This window comes from Mycteria americana, chromosome 12 (assembly GCF_035582795.1).
Source record: "Mycteria americana isolate JAX WOST 10 ecotype Jacksonville Zoo and Gardens chromosome 12, USCA_MyAme_1.0, whole genome shotgun sequence".
Classification (NCBI taxonomy): Eukaryota; Metazoa; Chordata; class Aves; order Ciconiiformes; family Ciconiidae; genus Mycteria; species Mycteria americana.
Window position 1 is genome coordinate 5,844,349 of NC_134376.1, and position 21,327 is coordinate 5,865,675.

The window sequence follows — 21,327 nt, forward strand, 5'->3', positions numbered from 1 at the left end:
CCTTTTTTTTTTTTCCCTTTCCTTTTTTTTCCTTTTAATGGGGGCTGTTCCCCTACATCTGGAGCTGCAGTGTGAATTTTTTTGCTGATACAGAGTCACTGGAAGAATGTTTCAGCTGGGTTCGTCTTTCCAGTGGTAATGCCTTTTAGCATGTGCAGGATGGTTGAGGGTGTGAAGAAAGAAATGCAGGCAAGCAGTGCAGGAAAGCTTTGCATTACAGCAGCCTGACGTGTTTAAAAAATAAAGAACATCCCTGAGGAGCTCTGGTACGCCGAATGTGTTAGTTAAATTAGTATTGAGTGCTCGTACATGGCAAGCCTTCAGAAGTGGGAGAATGTGGGGCTCTGAACGCAGCTTCCCTCTCGAAGGCCCCTTTCTGCTCAGGAACTCAAACAGTATGCACACCATCTGGCGTAATCATGGGAAAGGGGGATAGGGCTTTTTCCCTTCCACCCCCGCTCTTCTCCATTAAAGATCCCAAAGTTCACTTTCTGCAACGGGACTGGCTTTCTGCTGTTTAGTTTGGGAAAGCAGCACCTGTAAGCTCCCCCCATCCCAGTGCGCTTGATGGGCTTTGGGTGGGTTTCTTAAGGCTGGGAAAGCAAACAGCACATGGCTACGTGGAGTATCTGTGATGCAGCAGTTCAGTTTAACTAGCGTGAATCTCGTTATGTGTGGCTGGTGGGCCCTACGGTCTGTACGCACTGATGTTTGCTTGGCTGGAAAGTACGTTGTGTGGCTCGTATAGTTTGCCAGGATAATAACTCAGCAGGGAGTACCTATGGAGCAGGCTGGGGGGAAAGAAGGGGAAGAAAACCCTACGAAGAAAAAGTTACTACCAGACCCTGTTAGAAACGGTTACCAGTTTTGTGGAGAATCTTACTTCAATTGCAGCATTCTTTGTTTTATTTCTTTGACCAGGAGGAAGTTATTGTTTCAATCAGGAGGAAGCGTATAAATGTTCTTTAAGGAATTTCTGCATGGGGAGGAAAAGAGATACTGGTTTAAAAAACCCAAGCCTTTGTTTTAGGTTTGCTGATACAGCTCCATGTCTGCCTTCCCGATACTGGGGCAGCAGTAGGTGACTTCGGCCCTTTCCAGATACTTGTTTCTAGTAAGTTGGCATTTGTCACCACTACCAAGGGTTTATCCAAAAAAGCTTATGGATAAAATAACATCCTTTTACTTGATTCATTCACGTGGGAAAGTGTGGCTGGGTTTGGTGTTAGAATGGATTTTCAATTTTTTTTTTTAATTATTTTATTTAACAAAATTGTTTTGTGTTTTTGGGTTTCACCCAGGATTTTCCAAACAAAAAGAAATTGGAATGGAATTAAACACTTATTGCTTTCCTTTCCTCCCAGGAACATCTGACTAGAAATAGGTATAACACAATAATTCAGCCTGTGACGGCTTCAAACCAGTGTGTCTGTAGCATCCACTTTTGTTGTACCTATATATGTGGATGGTATATGGAGGGGTTTAGCATTTATTCTAGGCCTACCTTGAACGGAAGCATTGCATGAGGATTCATTTTTTTTAAAATCAATCTCACGCATGTATAATAAATTCCTCCCCCTTTCAAACCCACTCATGCTCTTGGATTTCTAATGAATAAGCCTGCATATTTATTCATGAAGCTTAAAGAACTATACAGATAGAGGCAGCTGGCTGAACTTTTCTTTTTTCTTTTTTTTCCTTTAAATCTGCTGACCTCTGATCAGGAGTAAAGAGGAAACCCTCTCTGATTCACTTAGGCTGTTTGCAGACTGGGACAGACAAAATGGCTCAGCTATTTACTGCTTAGGTACAGAACGTGGTTTCATCAAGTGGGATGCAGAGGAGGGGATAAAGTAGGGCTAAAAATCTCCTGTTTATATTTAAAAATACGCAAAACCCACAAAACAACTTGTTTTCAAGGTATGCCTTCAGTGCTGTCTTATTGCAGAGCCCTCAGACATCTGAGCCCTGATTCACATCCCCTGCTATGGCTGTGCCGTGGTCAGATGTGATGCCCATCTCTGTTTTCCGCAGGCCCTGTTGCTGTTGGGTGGCATCGCTCTTTCCTGCCTTGCTCTGGACCTGCTCTTTCTCTTGTTCTACTCGTTTTGGCTGTGTTGCCGCCATCGGAAGAGCGAAGAACATCTAAATGCTGACTGCTGCTGTACGGCATGGTGTGTCATCATCGCAACCCTGGTCTGCAGGTATGGTTGATGCCTGAAAGGGATCTTCCCTGTTATTTGGGGTGGTGTATCCTGTACATGCGTTTTCATACTTGGTATGCTGTGTCTGTAGTTAGTGAATATTGGCAGTAATCCATCTTTCCACTTGGTATATGTAGTTTCAAATATCTGTAATGTATTTTCTTCCTTTCTGCCATTTGCTGAACTGCCTAATGGTTTGAGCAATGTGAAAAGGAATAGCTAATGTCCTGCTCTTTGATACTTTGCAAGTGGTAAATCAAGGACACTGTGTCCTCGGGAGCTTATTGCTTAAATAGGATGGATACAGTTGAAATATTTATCAGGTCTTTATCAGGTCTAGATGGAGATTTCTTAGAATCTAGTGTCCAAAAAAAAGGACTATGTGGGAAAGTAGATTAGGAAGAAAGAGGCACAGATGATTCTTTCCGGTTTGGAAGTATGGGTATTTGACTGGAGTGGATGTTCAAATTTTGCAGCCTGTGTAAGACACTGCTGCATTTCATTATCTGTGCTAATGTGCCATCTCCAAGGGTCGCTAGTAATGGTGCTAGTGTCAGCAATGCTTCGTGTTATGACTGAGCAATAGAAGCTTTTGGAGGTGAGGTGAAAAGAAGGGTTTCTGAAAAACAAGAAAAATTAAGTAATTAGAGGAGAGCATGTGCAGAAGAAGTTAAAAGGAGAGAATTTACATTTTGTTGTTTTCTGGGTTGGTTGTTTGGTTTTTTGTTTTTTTTTTTTTTTGTTGGGGTTTGTGTGTTTTTTTTTTTTTTTTTTTAGTCAACACAGATGAGGATCCCATTTCCTAGAAAGTTAATGATGGGGCATCTGAAAGCAGGGACGTGTTTGCAACCTTCTGGAAGGAGACTTGGACTTAGTTTGTTTTGACTTGGGCAGAACAAATACTCTGAGCTCTATGGATGTGTGCCCTGAGATTGAGCACTGCGTTTCTTACCAATTCCAAGCATCATCTACACTTGCCCAAGACTCCAGGTGGTCTTAGTTGCCCCTCTGCAGGGCTGGCAGGTCTGGGAGCAGTCCTCTATTCAGAAAGGAGACAACAATGAGACAACTGTATTTTGCAGTGTCTTGTGGTTCACTTCTTGTATTAACCTGCTGATAGGTGGTGGATCTGGTATGTGATCTTTTTGGAGACAAGCATGTTCCTTGAAGGCCAGGCTTAGCTGTTCAAGGGCTAGATTGTGCTACTAATGCATTTGTGTATTTACTCTTTTGAGGCACATACTTAAGAGAACAGAAAACCCCTGAAGTACTGGGACAAACACTGCAGAGCAGACTTTATGTTGTGAGTTTAGCAGCTGGGGATGGATTTGCCTGTAGAGGCAGGGGCTCAGCATTGAGGAGGAGAGCTAGTGCACTAGCCAATATTGCCATCTTTGCAGGGAGCTCTTCCGTGCTTTGCTGACTGCAAATAGCTGCCTGGAATGGAAAGGCAAACCAGAGAACAATTTGCAAAGAAGAAATCTCAGCCTCATTCACCTTTCTTTTCAGTGATCTCAAGAGCTTCAGCTGCATCCATTCCAATCCACTGAAAGTGCTGTGGTCCTAATCCTTTCTTACAGAAGCTCTAGCTGATGCTATTTATAGTTGTGCTGCTGCTACAGGCTCTTGAGGCTATTGTTATGCAGCATATGTGTCCAAGACAGCTGCTGCAGAGTGTGGTAGTTGTGTTTGTTTTTAATTGTAGAAAGGGTGAGAAGGAGGTATTCTGCACGTCTCCCAGAGCGTGCGTGAGACAATTTAAAGTTGGAAGGTCAGCATATAAATTCTGGTAAACTTGATGCGACTCCCAGTCAAGTCTGCAAGCTGGAAAACTGCTTAGGCTTCCTCAAAATCTGAACCGTTTGTTCTCATCCTGGGTGTAGCATTTGTTTTTGCGAGTATTAAATGCAGGAGTGTTCTTAAAACTAAGATTCTACCTGAAACTACAGTGATATTGGGTGAATATTTGTCTTGACTTTTTTTAATTAAGTTTTAAATTTCCACTCTGAAGTCAGCGTGCTTGAGCCGATACCAGGTTGGTACCATCTGTGGTGAGCGAAGGTGCTGTCCAAGTGCTGCTGCTCTCCTGAAAAGCCGAGATCAGCTTTCTGCCCCTCTTAGAGCAGCTGGGCGCGACAGTGCATCGAACCAGTGCCTCTGGGAGCTCTGTGCTCAGCGTCTGGCTGGGAACGCAGATACGGCTTCTGACAAGCACAGAATCTAATCTGTGCTAGCAGGGAGTCCCAGTTAGATACCAACAGTTAAAGATTAGTCCACTGGATATATCCTATCCTAGCTGTGCTTTACACATAACAGAAGTGCCAGACTGGCAGGTGCTGCTGTGTTTCAGAGTGATGGGGAGTAAGGCTATTCTGAATGTCTGTCAGTAGGCTGACCTGGGAGGCAGTTTGCACCATGGTATGCAAGGGGAAAGAAGTAGCTTGGGTGCTGAAGCAGCGAGAGGTTCCAAACATCAGCTGGTTTGGTCTGTCCGAATAGCATGAAGTGGATTATTGTCTTCCTAGCTGAGAACTAGTTAACTCTGGTTAAGTCCAGCCATGCCTGGTAGATGCTTATCTAGGTAGTACTTAATCCCAGAGGGCTGTTTGTACTGTGAATCCTGCTGAGTACTATGGATCACTGTTTCCTAATGACTCGATATTTCCTGCTGAATAAAAGGGAGAATGCTGAGCCAGCAGGAAAGCATAACTGGTTTGCAGGAGCTCTCCCACAAAATGTCTCTCTCATGAGTCTTTCCAGTTGCTCTAGCCACAAAGCTGCAGGAATGATTTGCCTAGATTATTCCTTGAATACTTAGTTCATTTCTAGCCCTTACCAATTTTGATCGGTTTCTGTGTATGGGGAGTTGTCTTATAAATCGTCTCATCCACAATTAGGTGACCCTAACTCTCCCAGAAGGGAGCTCAGCTCTGAAGGTGGCTAGGAAGCTTCGTGGAGAGGATACCTGAAAGAAATGGGTACAAATAGATGGTGAAAACGTGCTTTCTCAAGTGCCAGTAATAGCGCTTTCCCTTGGTGCGAAAGTGCAAGGTGGTAATTAGACAGACAAATTAACATTCCTCCTGAGAACATGAAGTCTAAAAAGGGCTCTCCTTATGAAGTTCCTGTAATTAAAGATTACTTGGTGTAGTTAGATTATTCATTTCTAAGGATGTGATGTGAATGGCTAGTTTTCATCTTTTCAGACTGGTGACTGGTACCCAGAGGGGTTTTCACTGTGTGTGTGTGTGGGTATTACAACAGGCGGATCTCTCCACCAGAAGGCACGTATATGCTCTCTGTATCATATTAACACTCTGCTGTTCATGTATACCTTGCATAATTCAGAAAATGTTTTTTTTGCAGGTCGCATTGCAAACTAATTTGGAATTACACTTGATTTTTCTTTTCTGGTTCTTTATCAGGGGATGTTCTAAGCCCATGTCACTCCTGCATACAAACAATGGGAAAGCTATTGTCCAGACTTGAATTTCTTGAGTCTTGCTGAAAAGTGATACTGAAGTATGTGTATGCAACCTGCAGTACTTTACATCCTGCTGTTGTAACTGAAGGAATACATAGAAATCATGGCATGCTGCTCTTCTGTCTTGCGTCATATAACTCTTTGAAGAGCTGGTATAGTGTACTGTCTCTCTCTAGTGTGTTTCTGTGGGTGTGCACTGGTGATGATAATGTTAATCTCAGGAGTGCAGTGTTTTCTTGACTTAACATAAGTGGGTTTCCTAAAACTTACCAAAATGCCCGAGTAGCCAAGTAGCTTTTTAAGTGCAGTATTGAACACAAGGAACAACTTTTTGAATGGCCCATAAGAGCTTGGTAGACTGATTTTTTTTTTTTTAATTTTTTTTTTTTTTTTAATCCAAAAATGTGAGTGAGAAGGAAGGCAAAGGAGAGATGGGGGTAGTGGAAGCGACAGGAGACTGACAAAGGTAGGTTTGGGAGGAAGAACTGAGGATGGGACGGTGTGGAGTCAGGAGGAGAGAGGTGTGTGTGCGCTAGGGAGGGGAGTGCGACAGAAGCAAGAATAGCAGAAGTGGAGATGACTTTCCTATAGAAGCACTGAAAATGCGTTGGAGTATCTTCCAGAGGGTGCTAGGGTGGAAAAAAGCTGTGTCATTCAGGAATGCTGTTCTTGTATCCATGGTGCGTGACAGAAATGCAGGCTTCCCCATTGGGCGATGATTTTTGTCATCCTGTACTGGGAGATGGATCTGCTGTATCTTAGGCTACTGAGCCTCCCAGGGTTTGTGCAAGAAGCCATGTGATTTGTCCTGACCTCAAGGACTTACGCTGTTGGGTTAAGATGAGTTGATCTATTTTTACTTCAAAAGAATGCGCTTAAATAGAAGGAGCCCCTCTGTTTCCCTTTAATCAAATAAAAGGTAGTTAAAAACTAGTGCAAATCCTTAAATCTGCTTTAAACAATAGCAACTTATACCAGTGTGTGTAGGCAGGGATTTGAAACAACTGTTGGATTTAGATGAAGCCAAATGCAAACAGAAAACTAAACAGCAGTGGTTCTCTCCTCTTCCCCCACCGGCAGTTCCCCCGCTGCCTGCCCTTCGGCTCTGCACCCTCCTCAGCGTGGGTCCGGGCAGCTGCCCCCAGCCTGGGCTTCGGGGATCGTTTCCTTCCCTCTCTAGCATGACAGAAAGGGGAACTGCCACAAAACTGTACAGCTTGCTCCTCGGAGAAGGAATGGCTGTGTAAGTGGCTCTTGCTAGCACAGGGTGTGAATGCAGAGCTGGCTTTTGCTGGGCAGTAATGGAATAATTAATGCTTTATGTGTAGCTTCCAGCGAGCGTGTGATACGCATGTCTAGAGGAATTGTTACTTGAATTAAATGGCTTTTATCCCAATTCCTGTTGCTCTAGTGTTTTCTTTCAGGAGTAGTGACTGTGCCTAGAGGGTTAAGGGCAGCTGAAGCTGTGGTTCATGCAGGGCTGGATAGGAAGCCTACGAGGATGGCTGCTGGGCTGGTTCTGTCTTGAACAGGGTAACAAGTTTCAAGTCACTTGCCTGTAGTTGCTAGCACTTCATAAATGGTACCTTTGAGTAAACTGGCTAATATACCTAGCTGTGCTGCATCTTTAAGGACAAGATGACTGCTGCTACTTCAGAGTGCTGTTTCTGAGTCTTTTCCACGAAAACAGTGCTAGTGTGCTGGGAATACTGAGAGCCAAGCAGCAGGTTTTGGGCACTTACCAAGCCTTTGATGAAAGAATAGGCTTCTAGTAGCTGTAACAGGCTGAATAAAAATTGCTCACTAATTAAAGGGCTCAGATATGCATATTCAATGTCAAGAATGTTCTGGAATTTATTTGGTGTCTATAGTAGAAACAACTGTTAAAAGTTTTCTGCTGCTCAGAGGAGTGAAAGGGTCTGTCTGAATTTGTTTGCCTTGATTAAGACGAGGGGAAATTCAAGCCAGAGGTTTGTAATTGCCGCGATGGGATGCTGAGTTGCCTTAGCCTGGGCATAGCTCTGGATCTGTAATCTCTCTAGTTCAGGGGGAGGGGGGTGTGTGTCTTTTTTTATCCTCTCCACCCCCATGCATCCTAGGCATGCATTATCAAGCTCTGATAATAGCTGCAACCAGGGAGGAATGCAGAGGGCTTTTCTCTCTTTAATTATCAGCATCATTTGCATTAGGAAAATGTTTGAGGAATGGTGTTCATGAAGGAAGAGGCTGGTTTCTTGTATTAATACTAAATATTAAGAGTTACACACCTGCTGCCTCTCTTTCTGTATAAGATGTAGGCTGCCTACTGTCCCTGGAAGACTCTGCAGCTGAGGCTTTTATGGGCCAAGCTCTTTATAATTTATGGAGATTCAATTGTTGGAAAAAGCATGAGGCTGACACAGATTTTCATAGTGGATCCACTTCCAGTGCGTGATCTTTTGCTGCCATTTCTTGTATGTATGAAGAGATAGTAGAAAAGCAACGAGGTGAACTGCATTATTCTGCTCACTCGTTTCTGAAGTGGATGAGCCCAGGAAAGGAGGGACGGATTCTGTCTTCCTGCAGGAGAGGAGCGAGAGCAGAAACAGTCGTTTAGACTGTGGATTGATGTATGTGCCAGAGCAAATCTGTGCGAGGGTCTGTCATCTAGACAAAACCCACTCTGGCCTGCCTGCTTGGGTTCATTTCCCAGCCAGGAGGTGATGGTGGTGAAGAATGCCTAACATCCTTTAGTGACCCTTCCTGTTAAACAAAGGCACTACACTTACTTGTTCTGAAAGCTGTTGTTTGGCTTGTTTCCTTCCTCTCTTATTCCTCCTTCAAACCAATTCTGTGAGGGCAGTGCTATAACCCAAGCACCAAGTTGTTGTGAAGAAACTGTTTCATCCAGAATAACTTTAGATTTACACCAAAACCACCACCACCTTCCTTTCCACTACCACAAACATGACCTTGGTGTCTTGAGAACCTTCCCAGAAAAGATCCTGGGTGCTCTGAAGCTAAATATGACATGAGAATAGGAAATTCGTATCTTGGTAATGTTTGTTTGCCCTGAGTTTAGTTTGTGACCCCTTCACAAGTTCTTTCCTCCTCTATTATTAGGAAAAATGTGCTTGGGAAGAGGAACTGTGAGTTCCTGCAGCGACATCTTAGTAAAAGAGGTATCGCTGACTTGCATGAGATAATCTCCTGGTTGCAACTCATTTACAGGATCTTCCTCCTTTAAGTGAGGCTTAAGCTAATATGGTTTACTTCATAATTGGGGCAGACTGATATGTGTGGAAAGTTATGGCAAATCAGCTGATAGGTGGTAATCTGCTAAGCAGCTGGAGTTGAATTGTGTCTACAAGCTTGAAATTCACTTGCTTTAAAAATAAATAAGCCTTTTGTCCCAGGAAGTTATTAAGCCTTCCTTCCCAGTACTCTAAATCAGTGCGACACAAATGCTTCTAATGGGAAGATAAATCAAGATAAATGACGTTCATAGATATTTCACAGTGTAGAGAAGAGGGCATGGATAATGTATCTAGAGGAACCACCACCATGGGCAAGTAGGCAATGCAACCTCTTTGTGTCCTGCTTTTAAAAATGTAACGAAACAGTCTGTATTTCATGTCCAGAGAAGGCATGCGTCTCCTGACATAGCAATGGTAGCTCTTGCAGGAGGCACTGGAGAGCTGCTTGGCTGGCTGGATTTCTGGTTGCCCATGGCTAGATCTGAGCTCTCTAACAGTTCTCTAACAGATTTTCATTATTGTACGATAAATGAAACGTACATATTGAGAAGGGATGGTGTTCCGCTGTTCATCATATGGTTGCTGTACAGAGAATTGGTGGCTGCGTGGAAAACACGGGCGAATGTTTGCAGGTGAATTTTTTTAGTGGTTGCTGAGGAGCATGACTACCCCAGCTACCCTTTGTGGAGGCACACGGTTTCCCTTTCTGTGGAAAATGCTGATGTGACTACAAAGGGTGCTGTAGCGGTAAGCCGTGCATTATATAGCTTGCCTCTTAGCTTTAACTATAACCTTTCTTGCTTGCTTTCTCTGCAGTGCTGGAATTGCTGTTGGCTTCTATGGGAATGGAGAGACCAGTGATGGCATTCACCGGCTGACGTACTCGCTACGCCATGCAAACCGCACTGTGGCAGGTGTCCAAGACCGGGTAAGCACCAGGGGAGACACGCTAGCAAATGGGGAGTGTGGGAATAAGCAGGCTTGCTCAGCACCTCTTCTCTTGAATCTGGTTGTGCCTGTATCTCTTCCTCTTTTTTGTTAGTCTCTGGGCTTAGAAATGTGCTAAAATTTCCATTAATGGAGTGGTGCTTTCTTCAGCTCTTCTAAAAATATCAAAGCAAACACAGCTTGTTAAATGAAGTCTTCTCTTTGCTAGGTTTAAAAACAGCTTCTGATCAGCTCTCTTCCACACCCAGAAGAGGAGGCAGGCCAAAGCAGACAAGTCTCTTAGTAAAATGTATCATTTTAGTACAATCAGTTGTTGCTGTGCTACCTCTAATTTCATGGTATCATTCTGCAACCCTGATGGCTGCAAAATGTGTACATGTGTTAAAGGCTCAGCTGAGATGCCATCATTGGACTACTTGCAAACAATCTACTTTATAGATGCTTTTAAGTTGCTTTTGAAGGGTAAGCAGTCTGAGCCTCTTAAGACAGAGGACTGATAATCTGGAAGCTGTCCATAACTTGCTAGTAAGGATGAGTCCTCTTACTTCCTTGTCTTCCTGTCCTTTAATATTTTTTTTTCTTTGTAATACTATAGGTACTAGATACTGCAGTGGCCCTGAACCAAACAGTGGAACCAAACTTGCTCATCCTGGAGGAGATGTTTGCGAAGCAGACAGACTACCTGCATGTTATCCAGAAACTGCAAGGTCTCTTGGATGATCTGGTCAGGCAAACAACTGAGATCCCCTTTTGGAAGAACGAAGAGGTATCTCTGGAGGAGCTGGCAATTCAGATTGACCTCTATGACTGGTACAGGTGTGTAGCATGCTGTAGTGTAGTGGTTGTAGCATCTGTTTTGTAACGGTGATGTGCATGTTCTGGGTGGCTGAGCCAAAGGTTGTATATATTACTGCAGGTGTTCATGGCCCACCCAGCTGACTTGTTTCTTACAGCAAAATTGCATTCAGTTTACATCAAAATGCGTGGCAATAACTTTTTTCTTAACTGTTTACCGCCAGCTGAAGGGAAATTTATTCTCAATGTACAAAATCTGTAGCTTGTGTTCTAACACTGGGGAAGAAAACAGCCACAGAAATAGCTACTCTTGTGTCCTAATAAGTGCATTCTAGTTATATGACACATTAACTAGAGTGGAAAACTGAACTAGTTCCATATGTTAACACCATACCCTAACATTCGTTTTTATTAAACTTCTTCAATAAAAGGTCACATCCAATGTATTCCACAAAAGAAAACCTCTATCCACACGTGTGGAATAACTGAAGCATTTTTTAACAAATGCCTAGGAAGTTCAAGAAGCTGCAATGCCTGTTCTTCACCTGATGGTGTCTAGTTGCATTCTCAACAACTGTGTATGCTGGGCGTGTTGTGTAAATGCTTTTACCTGCCTCAGTTTCAGACCCAGCAAATATCCAGGGCTCTATGGAGATTAATCATTAGTGGTGGCTTTTACTTGAAGAAGAGAAGGGCTACGTTTTTCCCATGAGTCACACTAGCTTCTTGATCTGTGCCTTCTATACACCAATTTTCCTTTGCAGACTGTATTGTGTTGTGGGTTTTATTGTTTTTGTTTTGTTTTTGTTTTCTGCAGGTGGCTGGGATACCTGGGCCTGCTCCTGTTCCATGTCCTGATTTGTTTGCTGGTGCTCTTTGGGCTCATTAGAAACTCCAGGGCCATTCTTATGGGGTAAGTCCTGACCGAGGTGCAGTGCATAAAGGCAGGTCAGCTGAACACAAGTGCCTGCTATTTTAAACCTCTAGACTCTTGTCAGTTGATTTCAAGGACTTCTGAGACTGAACAGCTTAAATTTGCCTCTCAATATAGAGAGACTTCGTAGAGTGTAGCTCTGTGGATAGGATTAGGGCTACATGAGAGATGTTCACAGGAAGGTTCTTGAGCTATAAAATGCGATGGTACTGGTGTCCACTGCTTTTGCATCAAAGACAAGGAATTCATCTGGGCAGTGTGCCTTTCGCTGGGTAGCATTGGTAGCTTCTGTTTGCTGGGAGATAGTAATGTGAACATCCTCCCTTAAATTTATAGGCTTTAAAAATCTCCCTTTAATTCTCTACACTTGTGAAGGCATTTGTTAATCTATGATAAGCATTGCATGTGTCTATACAACCTGGTAGCATGCCTTTTGTGTCACGATCTGCTCTTGTTTACCTTTGGCTGTCACACCTGAAGAAATGTTAAACTGAGAACAAGCAATGGTTTGTACAGTTATGAGGAGGAGTCTCGTTGCCATGGTACTGCTATATTAATGCATGTCTATTTCTAAAAAGCACTGCAAGTGCTGCCATGCTCAGGCCCCATTGCAAGAATATTCCTCTCCCTATCTTATAGCTTGGTTTAGCTTGGCATATTTGGCAAAGATGCCGGTGGTATAAACACACTGACAGTTTGACAACTGACATGGCCAAGAGTTTATCCTGGTACATGGTGATGCCATTAATAATTGGAATGTGTATTCAGATTTATTATTTGCCAGATGACTTCATACCTGGCAGGTTACACAGACAAAAGTCCAAGTGTATGCACAGATGGTAAACCCAGGTTTTAAATTAGAATCTCATTCCCTGTTAGCCAGAAGTTCGTATTAAGGCATTCCCCAAAGGGAGCACATGGCATAAAGAAGCAAGTGTATCACAGCTAAGCAAGATGGTGAAATGCCAGTTTTAGATCTTTTAGACAAGCAATCAGTTACTGACCCAGTCATCTTCATTTAAAGTAAAACAACAAATGTGTCTTATTGAACTGATTACCATGCTCAGCTGGAGGCACCAAGCCATGTTGTCCTTATGTCATAAAACCACAGAACCTTGCTGATCCATGGCTGATAATTTTTGCATCCATTTGGAAAAAGCATAATAAAGTCTTCAGCCATCTTATTCCAGAGTGCTGCACAGAGGTCAGTCTGGTGAAGCTCCATTAATTCTGCAGGATGAGCCACAGATCCATTCAGAGAATGGGGATTACTCAGAATTAAAATAAGTGGCAAACTGAGGGATAGATCTTTTTTTTTAAATGTAGACCCATAGATTTATTTTTTTTAAAGCTCTGATCTTCAATGAGACAAATATAGCAGAAAAGCAATATGCCCCTTCCTCAGAGATGTTTGCTCTAGGTTTGAATAAAGAATGTCTTGGTTATGAACAGGTTTTTTGTTTTCTTCAAGTGGTGGGCAGGAGGAACCTACTTGTGTTCAAAGCCTGAAGGAAAAAGCATCCCTGAGAGAGCAAGCCAGTGTCCCTTTACTTTGAAGACAGGGATACGTAAAACGAAACTGCTTATTAGTCTGCATCCCCATACCTGAGGGAGTTGAGGAGCACTTTTGCCTACATATCTCTAGTACTCATACTGACAGCAAAGGTGAAGAGCTAACGTGCTGGTTGAGGAAGTGCAAAAGCCTTTTTCACCAATGTGTGCTAGCTGAATGTCACTGAGACCACTGCTGTGTCATCCCTTTGCCTTGTGTCTGCTTGATAGGAGACACTTCCCACTGTTTCTGTCGGTAATGAGGTCCAGCTATCGGAACAAAACTTTTAAATCTGTGCAGAGATGGATTTGCACGGCAGGCACCTAAACTGTTGCTCTGAACTGTTTGCCTGCAGGTGACTGTCTCTCTCCTGGGGCTATGTGGGATGCTTAGGTGCTGTTCAGATGCACGCAGCTTGGAACCAGAACCAGGTGTCCTAACGGGGGCTGAGTGTTCCCTCCCACCATCTGTAGCCGTGCAGTCCTTACACCTGACAACCTCATTTATTCTAGAAACAGGAGGGATTTGTCCAATTTTGGATCAGTATGTTTTTGTGGGTTTTTTCCCGATGTGGCATATTTTTCTTTGAATATCTTTGAACTGGGAAGGTAAAGTCCAGAATGGGAATAGTGGAAGTGATGGGATTGTAGTTATCCATCTCTCAATCTGCCTTCCCTACAGCCACCCCTTTGTCTTTGTGCCTTTGGCTTCCCTAGAAGCAGGGTAAGACTTTGCTTCCATCCTCTTCTTACTTCCCCTGCAGCCCCAGGGCCAGGGAATGTGTGAACCAACTACTGGACATAAACTTCTCTGGTTGCTGCTGTCCACGACATATAGAATGGGTTGGTTTACCTGAAGATACAGTGATTGATAATTTCTTGGGTTTGGTAGTTGCTTTGGACTCCAAATAACATATCTTGTGAAAGGATCTGCTTGAAATCAGAGTTTCTACATCTGCCATCTGTCTGTCTCCCACAGGGTGTGCTTGCTTGGGGTGTTTGCCCTGATTGTCAGCTGGGGATCCTTGGGTCTGGAGTTGGCTGTCGCTGTGGTAAGTGGCTCTGATCCAGATCCTATTCACCCTTTGCTGCAAGTTTATCAGACACGAGATTAATGTTACGCTGTGCCTGTTTTATAGCGCATCTTGTTCTAAGTAGCTGTCCTAGCAATTTGCATCTATGAAAAGTACAGAGCTCCTCCTTCCTCCATGGTGTGGCGTGCTAGCTAGTACTGCTGCAGTTGTGTAAAGCAGTGCTAGTGGGGATGACGATGAGAGACTTCAGCATCGGAAACACCCCGATAGTAGAGGGTTCCCTGATGCTAACCTGGCTCAATTACTCTTTGATACTGATGTTCTTTGATATTCCTTTTCCCTTTTGTCTTTCATCTATCTAGGGCTCCAGCGACTTCTGTATTAACCCCGATGCTTATGTCTCCAAAGTGGTTGAAGAGAATGCAGTGCTTAGTGCTGGTAAGTGCTGGGACTGGCTTTGGCACAGGGTACTGCGGCTCCAGCTGTCACATAGGAGCATGGCAGTGGCTGAGAATTTAAGGCTGTGTTTGGAACAGAAGAGCTTGCATACAGTGGGAAAAGCATATGTGTGCGGAGCTCTGGAAAACCAATGTTCTTCCCAAAGAAGCATTTTACTCCAGTCAGAAGTGCACATGTACGCTTTTTTTTGTCAGAAGAGCCTTCAGAACCTTTCTTCTGTCTTGGCCCTTAGGTGGAAATAACCGATAAGATGGAACAACAGAAGTCCCTGGATTATTTTGCTTTAAATGTAGCACTCTTGAATCTTGTTCTCCTCTCTAAGTGACAGAACTGTGGCAATAGCAGTGTGCAGTTTGAGTTGTAATTTTTAAAACTTGCTCTTGGGTCTGTATTCCTGAATCTGGAATACTTATTTTTATATCTGTTATCAACAAATCTATATAATTTTTTCTCTTAATGGTGGCTATAAATTAGGAGTCTCTTTAAGGCTAATTTAAAGGGTAAATGAATGGAAACAGCCACAAAGAGAAGTATGAATTTTCCTTTCCATTATAAATGCAGTATTTTGGCTGCTTTGTTTATCCTGTTCCATTTAAAGCAATATGCCTGCATCCCAGTGGCATCCAGCTGAAGCACTGATGGATTTTGGGTTTGTTGCTGCTAATTTAGACTGAAGTGGTTGGTGAGATGAAGGGTGCCTCCAATTTGGACCTCTGCGGGGCAGAAGTGGTTCAGAACTGTGGCTTAACAGAAAAGTGGTTGGATGCCTGCCAGCAGAGATACCATAACTGCTGAAAAGGAAAAGTATTTTTCAGGACTGAGTTTGCTGCCTAGATAACAAAGTTAACTTTTCTACTACCTTCTTCGCCCTGATAGTTCCTCTGTATGGTTCTGTGTCAATGACATTGACTTGCAAAAAGAGCCACTTGTGTTTTTCCTGGTTCTTATTTAGCAGAATCAGAGAATCTTGGCCTTGTGTACAGAAGGTCTAGTGTATGGCCGTGCACTTAGCCAAATGCAGCCTCTTACTGTGCAGCTGATAGGGCATTAGGTATGTAGCTATGGCTGAGGATGCAGGGATTGGAAGCAATAAGAAATGTTTATGTCTGGAGGCAGAATGTAGTATAAAAGAGTATGTACAGGTTGATATTACCACCCTACAGCTTATTTTTGGAATGCCTTGTTTATTGATTTCTTGGGAAGAAGAGGATAGAGCCAGGCAGCTCAATACAGAAGGGCCTTTGTAACAAAAAAATGCAATAAGGGAAGAGAATGAGTGTTTAACACTGTACAAGATGAAAATCCTCTCTTGGCTGTGAAGGTGACGAAGATGTGGCTTCAGGTACCAAGCTAGTCTCCTAGTTGTTCAAGGAGACAAACAGGTCAGTGAGGCCAAGGGGAAATATCTGATGCTGATGCCAGCTGTGCTTGTAATAATTTGGTGACCCAGATCAGCTCTGGAGCATGTTTGGTAACAATTAGATTGACTTGGGGCAACTGAAGAAATGCCCCTTTGTGCTACTTCTCCATTTCAGTTGTCCTTGTCTGCTTGGCTCCTGCAGTTTTTTGTTAATCAGTATCATGCATTTGGATGCTAACGGTGAGTGCAGGACTGACATTCCTGTCCCTCCTCCTGCTTCCCCAGGCAGGGACAGTCAACTCCCCCGGGTGAAATCAGGCTCTGTTCTGGCAGCACCGTCAGTTATAACAGCTGTTAAGGCTCCATAAATAACAGTGAATGGGTCTAAGCGAAATGCTGAAGAGGAGGAAGAGCAGGTGTTGTCATAGGCTTGAGTTGGAAGGGTGGCCCCTTCCGTGGGTTGCTGGTGTGTCAGCTCCCTGCTGTTAGGCAGCCGTTGAGCGTTCGTGAGTGCCTTTTCCTTTTTTCAGAAGGAAATCAGTCTAACTTCTGAGCCTGCCATCGTGCTAGGCAGCTGGTTGGGAGGTGATCGAATGTTCTGCCTTCCCATGTGGATTTTCACTGCTGTGTCATAGTTTATGATCAGGAAGCTACAGAGATAGCTCTTGGTCCCCGATGTCGGGACTGTCCTGTGCACCTGAGCAGGAAGGAAAATTGCAACACGAGGACTGCAGTGTGGCACTGCTCAATGACACTTTAATCCCAATAATGGCTCCTTAGAAACATCTTTAAAAGTCCGAAATAAGTGTTGGTATCCCATAATATGCTTGGCTGTAAATTGTAGCAGCTGCTTTATGATCAGGTGAGCCATTTATACAGCAAGAGCGACGACCTCGAGGAGATGGGGCAGGCAGCTGGGAGCCAGCATCAATGCTGTCCTCTTGGAGGAAGCTGCCCTGTTTGAAGGCTCCCAGTTCTAGGGCACGGACTCTTCACACTCTCTGGTTTGCTGCCTCTGCTTTGTGGGTGACGCTCTCTGACATGAACAGCAGTATAGACAGATGAGGCAGAAACACTTTAAGATTGCTCCAGCTAGTTTCACCAGGGTGTATCAGACCATGAATTTTTCAGTTCAGAAAAGAGATGACTAAGAGAGGGTGTGAGTGGATGGAGGGGCTCAGGTAGTCCATGGAAGAAGAATCCGTTGGGAGTTACCATATATGTAGGAGTCACATTTACCTTGGGAATCACTTGAGCTGAAGCAGGACGGAGAGGGCACTTGTGTTTTCAGTCTTGCCTAGGTGTCTGCTTTTAGCCATTGCTGGGGTATGACATACTGGACTAGGTGCTGCCATCTCTTTTTAAGGATATAAGAACCAACAAGTAATCTTAAGAAGCTTTGTAGTGCTGGGTCAATTTTTCCCTTTAATCACTACTTTTAATTTTTTTTAAATATTATGTGCTGTAATATTCCCAGTCCTATGCTCTGGCATTCAGACTAGAACTGAGTCATCTAGGTTTGCAATGCTTTTTTGTTGGTGGTGGTTTCACAGAAAAATAACTGTGTTGGATGCTGGGCAACTAGTATGTTAATATTCCTGTTTGTGTATTAATTGCTGTTTGCAAATCTAAATAGAATTAATGGAGCTGAGAATAATCTGATTAAGTGCATTATTATTGTTGTCATGTTTTTAGCTGGAGAGATGTCCTTGTTTTGTAGATAAAACGTGCTGCTTTAAAAAAAGGAGGGGAATGGGGGGCAAAGAGCCTTAATGAGGTTTCCTGGAGAAGGAGAGACTTAAATCATTTTGCAGAAGATATATGTGCCTAACTCACCCAGTATTCATTAATTGAGATAAAGCCAATGGAGTTGAACAGTGGCTGTATAATCGGCTCCTGCTGCTAGTAAGAAGACTTGGTGCAGCCAAGATGTTTATTTTCAAAGCAGGAGGCCGTCTTCTAGTCTCATTCTTTTTCATTGATATTATGTTATTATCAGATGACTTATTGCATAAAATTAAATAAAAAGGCACAATCTGTCTAAACAACAGGAAGAGCTTTCTCTGGATTCTCTTACTAGAAATCTGCATGGTGAACAGCCACTCACTTCATCTGAAGGAACTGTAAACCTCAGGGGATGGATAATGGAGCCTTTTACCTCTGGTCCAGCCAAGGTGGTCAGGCTGGATGCTGAGACATAGCTGCTCAGATATAAGCAGCAAGCGTTCTTGTCGCATGCAGCCTCCTAATTGGCCTCGCACTGATTCACTCTCATCTTAGAAGCCCAGAGCTGAATTAACCGGAGGACTAACGCCACCACCTCCCTTTCCTCTCTAGAAGCAAGGTCAGGACAAAATGTCATGTGGGGCATGTAGTGGTTGCACAGTTATTGCTTGGGCTCAGTGGGCACTGCAGAAAAGAGTTTGCCCAAAGAAGTGCTCTCGAGAACCCTGCTGAGCTGACGTTGGTGTTGAGAGGCTGTGTTTTGCTGCGTGGTTTTGCTGGACTCCTGATTATCAGAAAGCTTTGAGTAGAGGGCATGTGGGATGGCTACGAGCTCTTCGCTGAAGGCTCACGATGACTGCTATCACCAGTACGAGAGTGACATATATGAGAGAAATATAAAAGTTATGCAGATACTTCCCTTTGCTGTTAGACTGTTGCCTTAGGGAAACAAAACTCCTGGTGGAGGACAAGTTACCTGGGCAAGAAAATCTGGCCAGAAGAGTCGTCTTCCTTTGACAGCACCGGCAATATACTTCAACTTTCTCTGGTGATTGAACCCACAGAGACGGTCTCATCTGGGTGTATATGTAAAATGCAAGCTGCTTAGAGAATGCTCAAGTAGAGGTGAAGAAGGTCTGGGAAAAGGTGTTCTAGGTGTGGGGATTTTTTTTTTTTAACTAGGATCTTTTTTTCTGATTGCTCTTTACCCTACAGACCTTCTTGCTGCCTTTTGGTGGGTGCATTTTTGCATTTCGGCTGGGCTTTGAAGTGAATAGTAAGTCTCCATGGTTGCAGAAGCAATAAATAGTTCTAGCAGCTGAAGCTGTCTTTAGTAGGCAGTTCTACTTTCCTTTCTAGGAAAAACAGACTTTGCAAAAAAAAGCATTTTGGGTAGTTCCCTTCCTTGTCTTCTGCTCCCACACTGCCTGTGCACCAAGAGAGTGGGTCAGGAGGATTGCTGCTAGCAACAGCAGGCATAGGCAGCTACATATGTGACCCTGTGTAACCCTTCTTCGATAAACTAGATCGCCTAAAGGCCAGCTTCAAAAAACAGATCCAACCTTCAGGAACTTTCCTTGAGAGGAAAGTGCATGGGGAAGATAATTATAGAAAGAAATTGCCTGGAGCTGTTAGCAGAGTGCAATTGATGGGTTAGTATAGCTGTTTCCTGGACAGAAATTTGAGATTTGGTGTTGTACAGGATAGCCTCCACCAGCTTTAAAACAGGGGCCTCCTGCTCTTTCCTCTTTCCCAGCCTGGTGGTATGGAGGCAGGGTCACGCTCCTCTTAATTTCCAGGCTTTGCAGCACAGGATCACTTTAAAGCAGCTTCACTGCCTATTGTAGCTTTAGCTTTAAAGCACCACAGCTCTTAGCACACTGGGTTCAGTGCAGGGGAAAGCTGCTCCTGCTGGCTTTGCCATTTTGGAAAGCACGTTTTATGTACAGAGTGTCACACTTGTCAGCTGCAAAGCCAGCACTACCACAGTGAAGCCTTGTTGATCCTGCCTTCCAGGGTGAAGCAAGGGAAGCACTTGTTTCACTGTGCTGCTTTTCACTTCACTTGTAACCAGCAATCTTTATCCTGGGCTTACAAGCTGCAAATATGATGATATCAGGAACTCTCATCTGTAATCTGCCCACCAGGGATGATCCAGAAGGCCCTGAAGAAACATTTCTAGAGCTATGTATTAGCAGTATGTCATGCAACTTAATGCACCTACAGAGGCGATGCAAACTTGATGCCACTGTGGGAGCCTAAGAGAAACTTTTAGTGGTTTGTTGGTTTAAAATAAATAGATGACAAGATCACAGCTCCTTTAGGTCACTGTGTGTGATGCTGTGGATTGCTGTTGCTATGCTGTTTTCTCAGCGCAGGTGCATTTCCATCCATTTTTCCATAGCCATTGAGTGTGAGGAGCAGTCCTTTCCTTGGCTCAGTAGTTGTGGACAGTCATTTTTGTGGTCTGCCCAAGGTGAGGCACACAAAGCAGTTCTTGCTGCCCTCCTATCTGCCCAGATTTTGCTAATTGCTGTTTCGAGGCTTGGCTGGGGAGATATAAGTCATCCCAGAGAGAGAGTTGGTGGGGGGGAGATGGAGCAGCTGGCAGAAGCTGCCCCAAAGTAGGCTAATGAATTATAAATAACAGCTGTCAGGTTGCATTGCCAGTGTGCAGGAGCTGACAGTCTGTGTTGTACCACTTGGTCTCCAGTGTGTTGGCTTGCCGAAAGGTGCATTCAATATTTATGGGAAGCGCGGCAGAGCCAGGATACAGTCAGGTTTGCTTCCTTCACAGCTCTGCTCGCTTGTGGTTGTGCGTTTTACCCATTTCTGAGTTGGGACTGATTAGAATACCTTTGCAGTCTGGAATATGCGTTACTGAAAGTCACAGACAGAAGATTAAAAGGAATGGAGAAAAGGATGCTAGTTAAGGATGCTAGTGGGGGGAAATGCAGAGTGTATGTGTGTTTTGAGGCTTTTGTCGTCTTTACCGAGCCAACTTCACCCTTGATTTTGCTGAGCTGACACGATCCATTCATCTGAAGAGGAACTGTAAATGTTTGAGAAATAATCTAAAGGTATTTGGATGATCAAGTCTTTCAGAGCTCCCTCCCTTGATAACATTATTGAGAATGGCAGGGGAAAGCCTGATACTTGTAACTTGTGTGTGCTGGCAGTTGATGTAGTATTATGGAGGGCTCGTGAGGGCACCAGGCTGGTTTCATGCGCATCTGAATAAGGAGAAATAAAACTGTGTCTTCAAGCCTGGAAATGGGTGATGCTGCTAGCAGAGCACTGTAACAGTCTTACCTGGAAGTTTACGAGTACATCTTCACTGTACTGCGATTACTGATAGAGCTACTCAGTATTAAGACTAACTTTTGGGATGCTACCAGCAAATGATCCAAGGTTCCTTGAAAAGATAACGTGTTGCTGGTATCCTAATGTATGGTAAGAGCTTTCTTTCCTGATCGAGTCTGCAGTATTGACTCAGTACCAAAAATAACTTTTTTTTTTGCATAAGTCAAAAGAAGGATGCAAAACAAATTACATACACTCTTTTAGTTAAAGTCTAATTAAAGCATCTAATTAAAA

The 21,327-nt window shown here is 43.7% G+C and overlaps 1 protein-coding gene across 4 annotated transcripts in view; it reads left to right on the forward strand.

Moving 5' to 3' along the window:
- The window catches only part of TTYH3 (tweety family member 3), a 78,809-nt gene that overhangs the window by 38,429 nt on the left and 19,053 nt on the right, over nucleotides 1-21,327 (forward strand). For all 4 annotated transcript variants that reach the window (XM_075514715.1, XM_075514717.1, XM_075514714.1 and 1 more), the window contains exons 2-7: nucleotides 2,035-2,204; nucleotides 9,741-9,852; nucleotides 10,468-10,688; nucleotides 11,485-11,580; nucleotides 14,132-14,204; nucleotides 14,549-14,624. In XM_075514715.1, coding sequence (XP_075370830.1) covers nucleotides 2,035-2,204; nucleotides 9,741-9,852; nucleotides 10,468-10,688; nucleotides 11,485-11,580; nucleotides 14,132-14,204; nucleotides 14,549-14,624 — 748 coding nt within the window. The remainder of the gene's footprint in view (nucleotides 1-2,034; nucleotides 2,205-9,740; nucleotides 9,853-10,467; nucleotides 10,689-11,484; nucleotides 11,581-14,131; nucleotides 14,205-14,548; nucleotides 14,625-21,327) is intronic.